Source organism: Thermobia domestica, chromosome 13 (assembly GCF_964235325.1).
Source record: "Thermobia domestica chromosome 13, izTheDome1.hap1.1, whole genome shotgun sequence".
NCBI lineage: Eukaryota > Metazoa > Arthropoda > Insecta > Zygentoma > Lepismatidae > Thermobia > Thermobia domestica.
In genome coordinates this window covers 100,091,944-100,107,255 of record NC_137466.1, presented here as the reverse complement: position 1 = coordinate 100,107,255, position 15,312 = coordinate 100,091,944, and the positions used below count along the sequence as shown (strand labels likewise).

General features: G+C 35.0%; 1 protein-coding gene across 1 annotated transcript in view; it reads right to left on the bottom strand.

The window, feature by feature from the left end:
• The window catches only part of LOC145668389 (methionine synthase reductase-like), a 51,957-nt gene extending 37,246 nt beyond the window's left edge, over positions 1 to 14,711 (bottom strand). Inside the window, exons 1-4 of the mRNA XM_081736178.1 lie at positions 14,554 to 14,711; positions 7,226 to 7,379; positions 3,591 to 3,738; positions 555 to 672 (exon numbers count right to left, since the gene is read on the bottom strand). Of these exons, the coding sequence (XP_081592304.1) occupies positions 555 to 672; positions 3,591 to 3,738; positions 7,226 to 7,372 (413 nt within the window). The 5' untranslated portion in view covers positions 7,373 to 7,379; positions 14,554 to 14,711. The remainder of the gene's footprint in view (positions 1 to 554; positions 673 to 3,590; positions 3,739 to 7,225; positions 7,380 to 14,553) is intronic.
• Positions 14,712 to 15,312: the final 601 nt, after the last annotated feature.

The window sequence follows — 15,312 nt, the reverse complement described above, 5'->3', positions numbered from 1 at the left end:
ATTAATAGCATTGGTAAACAGTGCCACGAGACCCACAGGAGAGGTAATTACAGCCTTTCTTACCATTTACTATCACTACTGTCGTTTTCCTTCTACGCTGCACTTACTAGGACTTGTACAACGCCACAATTACCTCTGGTGGCGAAAATTGGAACTAATTTTATTTTCTACATCAATCGCTTCTGCATGTTCCCAAATATACTCCTACCAAGTTTGGTTGCATTCTGTCAAGTCGTTACGTCTCCAGAGTTCTCAGAACAGCGTTACTTATTTTATGATATCTGGTATGAACTTATTGGACATATATTGAAATTTGCGATAACATGGATAGAAAGACTTTACTTTTCCACATAGGTGATCGCTTTATGATAAGGAAATACACTTACAAGAGTGCTGGTATATTCCATGGACGTTATATTTTTCTACCGAATATGTGTTACATATATCAATGGATGAATGATCAGGATAGCATAAATAAACGCAGACTAACATTATTTATTTATTCCTGTTTTTAAAGTTACATTTAAAAAGCATAAAAATTCTAACTGACTTACCCAACTCCATCATCAGCCCAACCAGGAGAACAAAACGTCTTTGCGCCTAATTCTTGCAAACGACGATTGAAGGATTTTCCACAATTACAAAAATTTGTGTAATTCGTATCTCCTAACCCTGCAATTAAAATACCATTATCGTTTCTCATTTATTTTAATTGATTCACATGAAGAAACTTCAAAGAAAAACTTGCACTTCTGTTCAAAGGTAAGACTATACGATTGCTAAAGAAACGGAAATTAAAGTTATAAAAATGTATCCACAAATAATATACTAAAGATCTTAAAACGGGACAACACTAAAGCTGAATATACTAAGAATCAATATTATACAGTGAAACCTCTAAATAACGGACACCGATAGAACATTGTTATCTACCCGTACATGACATTTATCGGTTACAAAGAGATTACAAAATTTAGATTACTCGCAGCTCATGGTAACTGAACGCAGTATACAATAAATACATCAGTTACAAATGTATAAATATAGGATAATATCGAAATTCCAAACTCAGTGTTTAAATTACTGGGGGAAATCTTCCTCTGTAAATAAACCAAAGAATCGCTAGGGAATGTGTTCATATTGGCATGTGCTGCAAAATAAAATGCTTACATGGTAATTGTCTTTCTAAGTACAAGTCATACCTCCATAAAAATCTCTTATAAGCGACTGTATTAAAAGTAAAAAGTAACCCAATAAGAACACGCAAATTAATGAATCGACAAACCGAACCAATCACGACGATTAACGAAATTCTTGGGAAATTCCTGTAGTCGTTCGCCATGTAATCCTGCAGACGCTAGATTCTGATTGAAATGTGCTTGTAAACTGCAAGGAGTATTTTCTGTGCTAAATACGTGAGAGCTGAGAATAATTTCTGTTCGTTACGAAGAAGTTCTAAAACGCTGGGATAAAAGGAGGTTGTGTTTGTCCATATCTGAGAGTATCCGTAACAAGAAGAGTTCTCTCCCATAATAAACATACATCTTCGCCGGAACAAAAAAGTTTGTCCATACTATGGAGGCGTCCGCTAATGGCATATGCCCTGTTAAGAGAGGTTTCACTGTATTAAGGAGCTGTCAGTTAATAGATCAGGAACCTTATTAAGGAGTCAGATTGGTTTAAATATCTCTAAACAAATAGTTAACATTTTCACTTGCTCATATTTGAAAATTATCACATTGAAGAAAAACTTACTTTTTAGTTCTTTGGCCAACACTTTTCTTTCGGAATTACAGAGTACACAATGTGAGCAAAGCTCTTACAGGGAGCAGTGAATACCAATCCTCATTTTTAAAACAGGGAGGCGTATGATCATCTTAAAATGTAGGCTTGAACCTTCAATTTAGCACACATCCACCCTGTTAAGTTTTGAGATAGTTATGTACAGACGGAACAAGATAAAATATAATACATTCCTCACCATAGAAGAGATTCTTCCAATAATATCAGCAACAACTTGTTTTATTTGGTGAAGTTATTAAGAGTTTTTTTTTTTTTTTTTTTTTTTTTTGGGTCAATATTTTCCCAACTCTTTGAATGTTAACTGTATATTTGTATACATTATCGGAGTATTTCCTTCGGAAGAAGTTTATTTCAGTTTAGCAATATTTTGTGAAAAAGTCGCATATTGTGATGTTCTGAAATGTAGGTTCGAACACTGACATTTCACATTAGAACACAAAAACTCCCTCAGGTTCTTCATTTATGAATTGGAAAGAAACTACTATACAAGCTTATTATATTATTTTGGTGTTAAATCAGAAACACTACAAGCGTTAAAATGATTCTTGTTATATGTTATAATATATTAGCGCATATATCTGTTTCTAATTCCTTCTCTCTCTCTCTCTCTCTCTTCTAAATGCCTTTTTTTCTTACTTGCGTCTTGACAATGTTGATAGTAAAGACAATGAAAATTCGGCTATTGATGACTAAAAAACAGCTACATAGCAAAGAGTATGGCAAGTTTTTTCATAGTGCAGATCCTCAGGCGCCTTGCATTAAAAATAGACTTATGTTTCAGGATACTTTTCCGATGAGAACGGACATTGATGGTCTATGGAAAGAAAAGAAGTGGAAAGAGAAAACATTTCAAGCGGCTCACTTTTTCCTTCATGTCAAAATAACTAATAGTATGTGATTAAAAATCTATGTTGTTATTTTTCTAGTAATTTAGTTTTAGTCCATTCTTGCAGTTCGCATTATAATTCTGAGAGATGAGAACAACTGTTACTCAGAACTTCCTGATACCACGACAAGATCATATCTAAATACTCTCACTTTAGATACAAAAGACATGAATTTGATCTTTGATTGTGACTTACACAGTTCGGATCCCGTGTGGGTGCACTAGATTCACTTTTCTATAGTACGAAGAGGTATCTTAAAACTTCATGTCTTTGAATAGCAAAACTAACATCTATTCATGAGCTGAAAGGCGGGGTTTCAGTATTATACAAAGTAAATCCTATTACAAACGGAAAAATTCTAATAATGATGGAGGACAAAAATTATTGCCGATCACTTTCCAATAATTGATTGATTGGTTAGAGTTACGCATATCTTTTTAGCACCGAGTCTTTATGAGGCATTTGGATTCCACCTACAGCTTAAAATGGAATCCAAACCACCGTAACAGTTTAAAAATCAAGCCTCTCCTAGGGGAAATCAAACCTGGGACTAAGTGCACCAAAGGTACGCGTTATCCTCTCCATCAGAGGGAAAAGCTTACTTTTCAATAATTTAAACATTTCATGTAAATGTATATAATCTATCAATTAAGTGGAACTACGATTTAACTATATTTTCAATATCAATATAATCTTTATATAACAAATAACCTACATTCTACGTTTAGTCTTAAGCATATATAAATTTTCGAAGTTTTTAATAGAAGTTTTATTCTTAATAGTATAAAACAGATGAATTTAATATTGGATGAAGTAACAGTTTATTGAACTCAGCCAAAATAACGCCACTGGTGTAAGTGAAAGTGAAATCACAAGTACACATTTTAGTGATCTACTGACCTAGTATTGCATAATGTAGATGCTGCAAGAAGTTAGGTGGATGAGGTCTCTTTAACCATCTCCATAATCTCGCAGCGTTTTCTGGTGGCTCACCTTCTCCAGTTGTAGAAGTGATAATTACAACACAGCTTTCTTCAACGAGATTAAACTGAACAATAAGCAGAATATAAATATAAAATCACCAAATAAATATTCTACACTAATCAAAATTATAAACAGAAAGAAATATCACAAATCATTTGACATTAGAGCTACGAAGCTTTTTCTACATATGGATTGTGAAAGTTAAATAAAATTGAAACACTCATCAATGACAGTTTTTAAAAAGAAATAATATCGATAATAACTTTTCATTTTTTCGTTCCCCAATTATGCTTTATAAGGAGACCGATCAGTTAAGGTGAATGTTTATAAAATGAATCGATAGAATGATAGTAAGGGAGGAAATGGTCCGAGAAAATTCGCAGACATGATATTGTCTATCACAAATTCACATGATCTGGGATCGAACCAGGAACCCCTTGGAGCAGAGATGAGCACTCTATCACTGAGCCACTGTGCCCTCGAACTATTTAGCGTAATGTATGACCTACCATGGTTTATTTAGTTCCATTTCCACAATTTCATACTCTCACAATATTTTAGATGTATTATGAGTAAATTCCTAATTTCCCCTATTTCCTCAGCCAAAACTTCTCTAAACACAGAACAACTCAGCTAGGTGCTAAAATATACAAAAGGGGCTTGAGAAGGTAAAAAAACAGTAGATTTCGCTCTTCTATATAAAATACTAATTTCTGAAGACGCGATAAATGTACAACCTAAGGTCAATGATAGGATAGTAAGTGCAATTCGCTAGGCTAAGTTAAAACATTATAATTAAACAAACAGATACTGTCAGTCATATTTTATATTACAGCTCAATCGCCAGTTCCTTTGAGAGAAGTTTATTTTACTCCTGCAATCAAGTTTAAAGTCCTCCCATATTGGCAGCAAGATGGTATTTATTAAACGAAGTAACACACATCCACATTATGAAAGGGCCTATTCAGTTTGCTATAAGGATCAGATTATGTCACGTGATCAAGTCAAAAGTCACGTTGCGTGCTAAATCGAGTCTGGAGATTCCAAATGCAGATGTGAGATATTTCAAGCACATAACCTATACATGAGGCGCCCTGGGTAATTCGAAGATGATGCATATATTTTATTAAATTATCACTATTGATTTTACTCTAAAAAATTGACTTTTGACAATGTTCTATCCATATTTACCTTACGCGGTATACTTCATTTAAGCTCTTCATTATATCTTTGCAATACGCTTTCATTTAGCCATCTCCTTATTATAGTTTTTGAGATATGTGGACGACTCCATCTTTTTTATTGATTTTTCCATTCACTTTAATGTTCATGTTTCGTGATTTTTGACAATGTTCCATTGATTTTAGGACAAATTGCTTTTGAAATATAGAATCTACATAGTCTCTTATCATTGCAACTGGATAGGCCCTTCATTGTGTAAGTTGATTTTCAGTGTTAGTGATGGAAATTAATATAACATACATTTATCAACAAAAGTGGATACTTGTTTAGACAGTTTCTTTGCTCAAAAAATTCGGAATGAATGAGTGAACCCATTTGAGTACAGATTTGTATGTAACGAAAGCAAACGATAACAAAACTCTGTCTCTCTCTCTCTCTCTCTCTCTCTCTCTCTCTCTCTCTATATATATATATATATATATATATATATATATATATATATATTTAGCGTGAAAATGTAAAATCCAGACACTAATTCAATTCCGAGCTTCCACGGTCATCTAAAATCAGTAGACAACATGCAGTGGTTTTAGTAAATGAACTAACTTTCTGGATGTCTACTAAATACTTCTGGATTTACTAAATACTTCTTTTTTAAAAAAATCTGTAGTTTGAAAATGGTTCTTAGTCATCTTCATTTATTTATTCTTGTTTCATGTCCCACGATTCTACCTTTTAGGCTATAGTAAAAGATGAGAAATTAGTAATAGTGATGAAGGAATGGTGAAAAGACAATACATGACACCCATGCCTTGAACGAGATTTGAATCCACAACAGGCTGGTCCTGCGATTGCTAACATAATGTCTTAGGCAGCTTGACCATGCCACCAAGCTTTTAGTTCACCAGAGGAGCCCCAGAAGTCAGTATCATATCTGACGGGTCATTGAAATCTAGCGTAATGCAAATAATCAAGCGACTGTGTAACATGGGAGTTCATGGTTTAATCAAGGAATTTACGAGAAAAGTGATGTATGGTATGTTTGTCAGTTCAATGTATTATATATGTAAGTCTTCGAATTTGATTGTTATTGATAAAGGAAGAAACACAAAAATGATATCTTAATAGAATATGTGAAAAATTACAAGTATTTTGTTTCACTGTATATAAGACTGTATGAGAATACCAGAATGTCCGTTTTTCGCACAGGAGGAATACAGTATAATTATATTATCACAATATCGACCTGAAAGCTTTCCTGTAAAAGTCAAGAATTCTTGAAAAGTTCAATATTTTAGGCAAACTTATCGAATGTAAACTGGAAATTTAAATCCTATGAAATCCGCCCCATTTCAAACTGAAAATTTAGAAAATGTTGAAACATGTATTCCTTTATTTTTAATTGAGAGTTTATATACTGCATCTTCAACTTACGCGAATCCTCACATGGGCACTTTCTGAAGAAAGAAGAAAAATCATCGAAATTATGAAATCACTGAAAAACTCGTTCGCTTATTTTCAGTGATGAATTTATATGCTGAGTTTTATCTCCCAAATTTCAAGAATTCGTGAGATACTTTTGGTAAAAAAATCTGTCTCTTCCCCCTCCATCTTAGGATAGTATTTAAAAAAAAAAAAAAAAAAAAAAAAAAACTTTTCATTCCTTACTTTCGTGACAAAAGGAGTTTTCCGTTAAATTTCACGTTTAGAGCTAGATTTGATTTGATTTTTCAGTTTACCTTCCCTTTAAGTAGCTTAACGCGGGGTTCGAACTACACGCGCACCCGCCAGGAAACGAACCTGGATCTCTCACGCCAAAGATGCGTACACTAACAGCTTTGTCACAAGGAAGCTCGTTGAGAACTATAGTGGTATAGACTGGTCTTTGATGAATGAGGCATTTGTACTCTTTTGCTATATAGTTCGTATTTTAAATTATAATAATTAGAACCATTCTTCGATTTCGGTGTACACACTATTTTTTTTTCTTTCTTTTCTTAATTGTGTATAGTTTCTGTCTCTATTACTTTACATAGAAAATTAATTTTTCGTGTTTTATATTTGAAAGCAGAAGATCACATTTCTTGATAAACAAGGAGTCGCAAAATGAATTCTATGGAACACCTATATTTACTGACGTTACTTTGGAGAAGAATAAATAACACTAAGTATTTTATCAGCAATGTATGTAATTTCCATGTTTTGTATCTACTTTTGACATTTGATTCAAGCTATTCAATGCCAATTCCTCTTTACTACAAGAAATAGAATTTAGATAATAGTAGACAATGGTACTGACGAGTAACAATCACCTTCTATCTTATAATTTAAGTAAGTTACAATCACGTAGCGTATCTGAAGTTACTTGCCTCTTTGTTTACTTTATCCATACATTTTAAGTCAGCTAGAAAACCTTGACTTTCCGACTGACTCTGCACTTCTTCTGCAATTGATTTTGCTTGACCTAACTGGGAGCCATACAAAAGCAGAAACCTTTTTAACGTTTCTTCTGGCATAGTTAGTCTGAAACGAACACAATAAATAAGTGTGTGCACTGAACTGACTTGTTCTGAGTTAGCTTAAATAAATATACAAACACATTACGCCCTCTACAATAAAGGGATAGAATTTTAGGCAATTTACTCGATAATTTCGAATTCTGAGGATCACGAAGAATAACGAAACTTACACAATTTTCGTGTATACCAACAACATTTTATCCAACTGAGCCCATGTATTGTTAAAGCCAATTAAAAGCAAGATAACAAAGGTATTTATATAATATTAGAAAGATAGGTAACTCAAATATATGGACAAATCAAGTACATTTCTCTTTCTTTTTCCTTTGATTTTACTTCCTTCCTTTAAATTTAAATTCATTTTTATTCTTTAAGTACCATATGTATTATTATATCGGGTGTTCTAAAAATGGCGCCCACGGACTACAGAGTACTATTCTACAGGTCAAAGTAAAGCTAAAATGTTATATGAAGATAGGGGCCACCTTCAGCCGCTATGGAAAATCAAATTCTCACTATGTGGCAACGTAGCAGATTAACGGAACCATTAGCGTCTCTACGAATCCATCAAGCAGTTACATCGACTGCTACACTAATAAGTGATGCTAGTGTCACTCTATATTGACTTTAACTGCCATCTGGAAAGAATCGATGTAACTAATTGATAAATTCGTAGATATACTCTATGATTCTTTATCAGCGACATTGCCACATAGTCCAATTTGCGTCTCCAGACAAGGAATGGAAAGGTACACAAGCATATATACTTTTTGCTTTAATCTGACATGTAGAAAGGGTGACCACAACATTTTTTTTTTAGCTGAAAACAGGACAGGTTCCGGTTTTTTAAAAATACTGAGATAGTCTTTTCACTGACTTTAGCAGTGTTGCCAATACTCAACCTGCTTTCGCCCGCCAGGTGCCAAGCTGCACACATCTCTCGCCATGCCCGTAAGAAATTTGACGTTAAAAAATTTCGCGTTTAAATTTCCTCTACCTACATGCAATTTACTTATAATGACTATATTTTTAGAGACGTAAGAATGAATACGAAAATTGGCTATAAAATGGCCAGAAGTGAAAAGAATGTGGCTAGAATTGCTACTGGTGCTGAATTTAGCAGCCCTGGACTTTTAGGCCTATCTTTGTTATCAGCTCCCCGATATCAGAGCTCCCCTCCTCTCTCTCTAACTTTTTGTTACAGGGCGAGATCAAGTAATTGATACTTATGAAAAAGGAAAGACACGTCAACAAACAAGCAACTGCTAAAACCTCTGCTGCCTTTCGAGCAATACTTCGAACTATATCATGTTTAAAGTTTAATATAAGGAATTTTAGTTCAATTCTTGAATTTTTGTTATCATTAATACATTTACAAGGAGTAAAGATGCTGGATTTGTTATTTGCTTCTTTACTTGTATAAAACGGGATAAATACTTTTTTGCATCTACTGATGGGACGGCCGGGGCACGCCTCTGAAACGGGACGTACGGTCACCCTACCTGTAGAATAGTCCGTGAGCGCCATTTTATAACACCCGATATAAATATCTTCACTTACAATTAGATACTGAGTAAGTTTATTGTAGTTGGGACATGAAGTTTTGTTGTAGGTGACAAACAGAAAAAAATTAAAAAAAAAAAAAAAAAAAAGATACTAAACTTTGGAATGTGTTTTGTTTTGTCCCACAATTTTCCTTTTTAGCTAATGAAGATAGGTAGCAAATAATCATATAAATAAGCCTCCGGTTAATTTGTAAACACAATAGTTATTAATTAACGCCATCGTGTCTATAATAGTATTGGGTTGTCGGGCAGCGAATTCTCCGGAAGCTGTTCTCTGGTCCGGATATAATCAACAATAAAGCTGACTTTTTAAATATGGAGTAATTTGAAAAGATAACGTGATTGGTCCGAAATATTGAATATTCATTTACAACAGCACGAAAGAAAAAAAGAAAAAAAAAAACTGAATACAGAGAGGCATTATATTTCTATTCTCTTACTTTACTCACACGAAGCTTATATTGAAAATATACACGTTGTAATTTTGTGATCGGTCGAGACATCGACAATTCACGGAAGAAAAAAATAAATTAGGAAGTAGGGGTACATTCCAGAAATTAAGTTATTCGATAGTAAACTGTATTAGTATAAGATGATTCACAGTAAGATAGTACTGATTAATAAAATATCTGCAACACATAACTTTCCATTACATGCGATTAGTTTTTACGCTCCTGCCTTGTTTGGCTTAATAATCATTTCTGTTGGTTATCAAAATGTCAAAGCCGTCTAATATGTTTCAAACATTATAATATGTGTAAGTAAACGTGGCTCACATTTTCCCATCACATTCACTTCGTGATGCATCGTCCTTCCAACACATTAACGAACAAATGTATAACAAATTGAAAAAGAACCCAATGTTCCCTTTTCTGAGCACGAACATCAGCTGTCCTAGCTTTGACTTTGGTTCTGGGAACGAAGTTCTGTTGTGGCCTCTTAAACCGGGAATTTCTCTTCACACCACATTTTGCAAGATTTACAGGTAAAACTTAACACTTTGTATGGAAAGACATGTTTATAAGGAACGAATTTCTGCAGGCTCAGATGTAAGTAGTAAGACATATAGTTATATTTTTATGTTTACAATTGTAGCGTTACTAGTGTGAAACCATTCAAAGCGTTATAGCAACTCGTATCATTGCGAAAACACATGCTTTTACCCTCGCTTACGTGCATACCCTCCTGCATTGACGCGTCTGCTCCCTTAGGACGCACCTCCGCGCCGGAAACATAAGTTTGGCCCTGACCTCACTCGGTTAGGTAGCGTTCGCTTTCTGTGATCATCTAGCACAGGTTAGTTTGTGTTACTTGCACTGTAGTTTGAGTTAACTGTCTCAGATGACGGCCCCAAAATACAACACTTACGAAGAAATGAACAGAAACAGACGAAATATCAGCATGAGAGTAACAAAAGAGGCAATAAAGATCATTAATATCGATAATTAATTAGGAAGAAAAAGAAGTTTAATTCTGGACTATATTAGTTCGCGTATTGATGCGATATTAGGTAAACAGGCAATAGAGCACAATATAGCAGCGTTTTCAAAGCTAGTTTTATTAACTAATCTAGAACGTGTATGCTGCAGTAATGGAGGGAAATACAGATATGAAAGGGGAAACTAGCAAGAAATGAATTGTGTCTGAACAAAATGTGACAAAATTTTGGATGATACACCATTTTATATGGGCATAAATTTTCTGAGTTCAAGGATGAAACATGTTACTTGGTTTCAAAACAGGATTACACAATAAAAAAAAAAAAAAAATCTTACCTCTCACACGTATAAGAAGAAAGACACGATAAAATGTAAAAGCAAAATATAAAGTTATCATAGAAGTGTCGCAAATCTGTGTTATATAAAGGGTTTTTCCAATGTCTCGTTTACCCGTATACTTACCGTCGCTTACGCGCCTACTCCATATGGACGTACCCTTTGTTCTTCGCTCGGCCCCCTGCTGTATATCTGCCCTGACTCGGTCAGACAGTATTCGTGCTTTTTAGTGGCCACCAAGCACAAGTTAATTCGTGTTTTATGCACTAGAATTTCTACTATATATGCACACCCTGTAACTACGCTTTAGGCTCCTAAAGTCAACCGTTACCCATTAATATAATTCCTGCCTTACGAAACACTTCCTAATGCAAATCTTTGAGCTTTACGTCCCACGGTTATGCCGGTTAGGCTAAAGGAGGCGGTGATTATGAGTAATGAATGAAATGGTGGAATGAAGAACGTGGGAGGAAATGGGAGAACCCCGAGGAAACCTACGCACACGGGACCCCAAGCACCAGAGGTGAACGCTCTACCACTGAGCCACAGCGGCGACACTTCCTAATGCAACAAGAGTGTATTTCCTGCTAAGAGAAGTTCATATTTCATACTTTCGAATGCGGCTTGTAATTTCTGAAGATTCATAACATGTATTTCATGAAAGGCGGAAATTTTGGCACCATTTATAATAGAAGTACAGAAAATGTGAGAAAATACTCTGAATGTAATAGATATTTAAATTCACATGTTATTAATTAGAACTGCTCCAGCGCAACGAATCAAACCAGTGACGAATGTACAGTCAGCGATAAAATTTCTTTCTCTTCTGTAAAATTTATTTTGCTTATAACTTTGGAATTGATGGACTGATTTGAAACTATATCTGCTTTAAGTTGCTGAATATTGCACTCAAATCTGTCTGTTCATTCGAGAGATATTCGCGGAAGAAATTTTAACATGGGAAAAGAACTTTTGTTACTGACAGTACAGACACCGATAAAGATACTATTGGCAGTTTCATTATATATTCAAAGCAAGTTAAAATTCCCCTCTAACGGGTTTGTATTTTGGTTGGAGTCTCTCATCCGTCAATCTGGAAATTAATCCAATGCATCCAGCAGGATAGTCTCGACAATGCTTTTGCAGATTGCTGTAGGGGAGCGTACAGCGAAGAAGACGAAGCGGATCTATGATCATTTGCAGAAAAGATTTCAAAATTTGTGCTTGGCCTACAATGCTGGAACAAAGAGCATGCAAGAATTCTTGCTTGCTGTTTCATTTAATGTTGTGCACAACAAAAGTTAAAGATGTAAAGAAAAGGTGCAATGTTTTACAATTGGAATTATTGTGAACCATATATTATTGCAGATCATGTGTTATTGAAATTCATTTATTGATTTGTTAATATTTCTTGCGTAAGTGTGTATTTAAGTTTTCTTAGTTAAGAGTTCAAAAATTTCCATTTTCACTTGCTTTGAATACCTAATAAAGCTACCAATATTACCTTTTACTGGTGTTTCTAACCCGGTATTTCATAGGGTACTGCTCCCCATACCCCCTCTAAACGTTTGTTTAGAACTTTAGAAGGGTGGTGCTTGGAACAATGAGAAAGTACTAATTATGCGCACTAAACAATACAGATGAATACCTATCTAATGAAGAGCAACGCAAGCATGAAACCAAGAAATATGTGATTAACAGTTAAGACTGAACGACGGAATTATGGAAGATTAGTCTGTAGCATTTATGGCACACGTTTGGCCGCTGTATTTGTCCTCAATTCGTGAAAGAATTGTAATCTTTTAACAATTACTTCCAAGTGCCCCTTAAACCACATCTATGCTAAGTCAAGGATTGTCATGTCGCTCAGCACAAATCTTCTGAAGGACAATAAGCATAAAGTTCGTGAAAGAATTTATAACAATTATTATTTCAAATGGTGTGACTAAACTTGACCTCACGACCGTTGTTTCCTAGACTGCGCAGAAATGCTCCACATGTGGAAATTAATATCTTAGAGACACTTTTCTATCATATGGACTCACTAATTCTAAAAGGAAAATTACGGCAGTATTATATATAAAAAAGCAGTATTATAAATTTGCACTAAAGGTGCTTCTCTTTTTTTCCCTCTTAGTACGGTTAATCTACTGTTGTGCAGGTGCGCTTATGCAATAAGTCATTACATTATGAAAAGTATGTATTCTTTGTTGCAATTGTGACGTACATACTCACGCTATCGTTTATCACGCTAAGCTCTACTCGTTAAAGTAATTAACGGCCAAGATTACAATAAAGGTCCAGATATGCAGACAAGACTATGAAATCGATGCTAGGTGCCCAAATGAAAATACTGAATAAAAGGGCCAGATATTACTTCAGGGCAGGTGGCACATAGACCCATGTGCATTCTCCTGGCGATTACTTGAACTACTTTCCGAGTGAATACTAGATAGCCCGATTTTAACTGAGCACTGTTAAGCACATAGCCCACATCTTGACATTAAACCAAAGTTTTCCATTTTTGGCACGTAACACGGATTTCATTTTCAGCCTACATATAAATTTACTGTGCAGATTTATTGTACGGATCCATATATATATTTATTAGACATATACTTCGTTTTCAGTAAATCGACTATTAATATTTTAAAACAATTAATTTTGGGGCACCGACTTGCATTCTTCCGTACAGAGTGCTTCAGTGTACGTTCCGTTCAGTTAAGGGGTCCAAAACTAACCTAACCTAATATAACGTTATATTATGTAATCAAACGAAAATCAATAGAAAGAAGTGGGGAAATTGAAAATTTCGTGTGGAAGAAATTACTGGACCCCCTTAACGGAACATTGACCGTACACGATAAGAATTATTATGCAAGGCACTAACCCATTCGGGCTATTGTTTAGCGATGGGGGGCAAGCTTTTTCACACACTTTTTTTTCTTCTTCGATATCCTATTCCCATTCGGTCGTTTTATGGTTTCATACGTTAAATTACGTTAACAACAACTACTGCAGACAATATTGCCGAGCGAGAGTTAGCGAAGACGGGTTAGGCTTGTTGTTTTCTGTCTTCGTTACGAAAATTTACAGGAGAAATGAATGGTGCAAGTACTTAACGTAACCAAATCTAACCTAACCTAACATAAACTAACCAAAGCTAGCCTGAACTAATCTAAACTTACCTAATATTATAGAAATAAGCGAAATTCTATCATTTTTTTAGAAAATCATGCGGGACCCCTACACTAATTTAACATAACATAACATAACATAACATAACCTAACCTAAACTAACCTAACCTAAGCTAGCCTAAACTAACCGAAAGTGAACAGAAATTACCAAAATTGTAACATTTTTTAGAGAAAAGAGCTGGACCCCTTCTGCTAAACATAGGCCCTTGCATTTAATCCTGCCGTAGGCAGAATTTTGTTCTTTATAAACATGTTAAATATTAACTCTAAATCTTCCAAAATGTGGTGCACCAAAACTACACCAGTACCATGTTTTATTTGCTTCAAAATTTGTGATCCAAAGTATTAGTACACTACTAACATAATTAACACAAATATATGGATCCTTTAAATAACGAACATTTCTTTAGTTACGCGTCATATTAGCACATTGACCTGAGATACTTTGTATACAGGTAAGAACCCAACATACGTAGATTATCTACACACTAGTCCATTAAAATATTATTACAAATTAGTTCTTTAAATTTTACAAATCTGTAGATCCGTACAGTAAATCTGCACCAAGTTTACTTGATAAGTACTTCTTTAATTTTAGTTGATACGCTGTAATGTTAAATGGTGTATTATAAATACTTACTCTACTCTTACTAAATTTTTATAAATAGTTTAACTAGTTTAAATGATAACTTCAAAAGGTGCTGCGTTCATTAAAGCGCAAAACACATGTTGACTAATGTAACGGCCTACTGGCAGGGGCAGTTTTCATAGAATTCCAGAAGAAAATTTCCCTCAACTGACACAAAATTTTCCCTTTTCTTATCAAATTTTCCCTAGTTCGTTGTGTGTATCCAATTCCTATGCGACAAGTTTTGTGATCATATTAATTTAGCTACATTAAAGGAAGCGCCATTTGTTTTATTTATTTGAAAAAATGAAATGAAATCTTTGAGTTTTACGTCCCACGTTTGCCGGTTAAGCTAAAGGAGACGGTGATGATGATAAATGAATGAAATGGTGGAATGAAAAAAGTGGGAGGAAACGGGAGAATCCCGAGAAAACCCACGAACATGATGTTTGTCCACCACAAAGTCCACACGGTATGAGCTGGGATCGAACCAGGGACCCCTCTACCACTGAGTCACAGCATCCCGTTTTATTTACTTGAGTTTTGCTCTTCTTTTCACTTATTTTTAACAAGGGGTCGATGTGACTTAGGCCGCACCTCCATTGCAACCGAATGCGATTGCGAATGAGAATGCGAATTTCCCTGCACGTGTAGGGGGCGCGGTGGCTCAGTGGTAGAGCGTTCTCCTCCGGTGCTTGGGGTCCCTGGTTCGATCCCGGCTCGCGCCGTGTGGACTTTATGGTGGACAAACACCGTGCTCGTGGGTTTTCT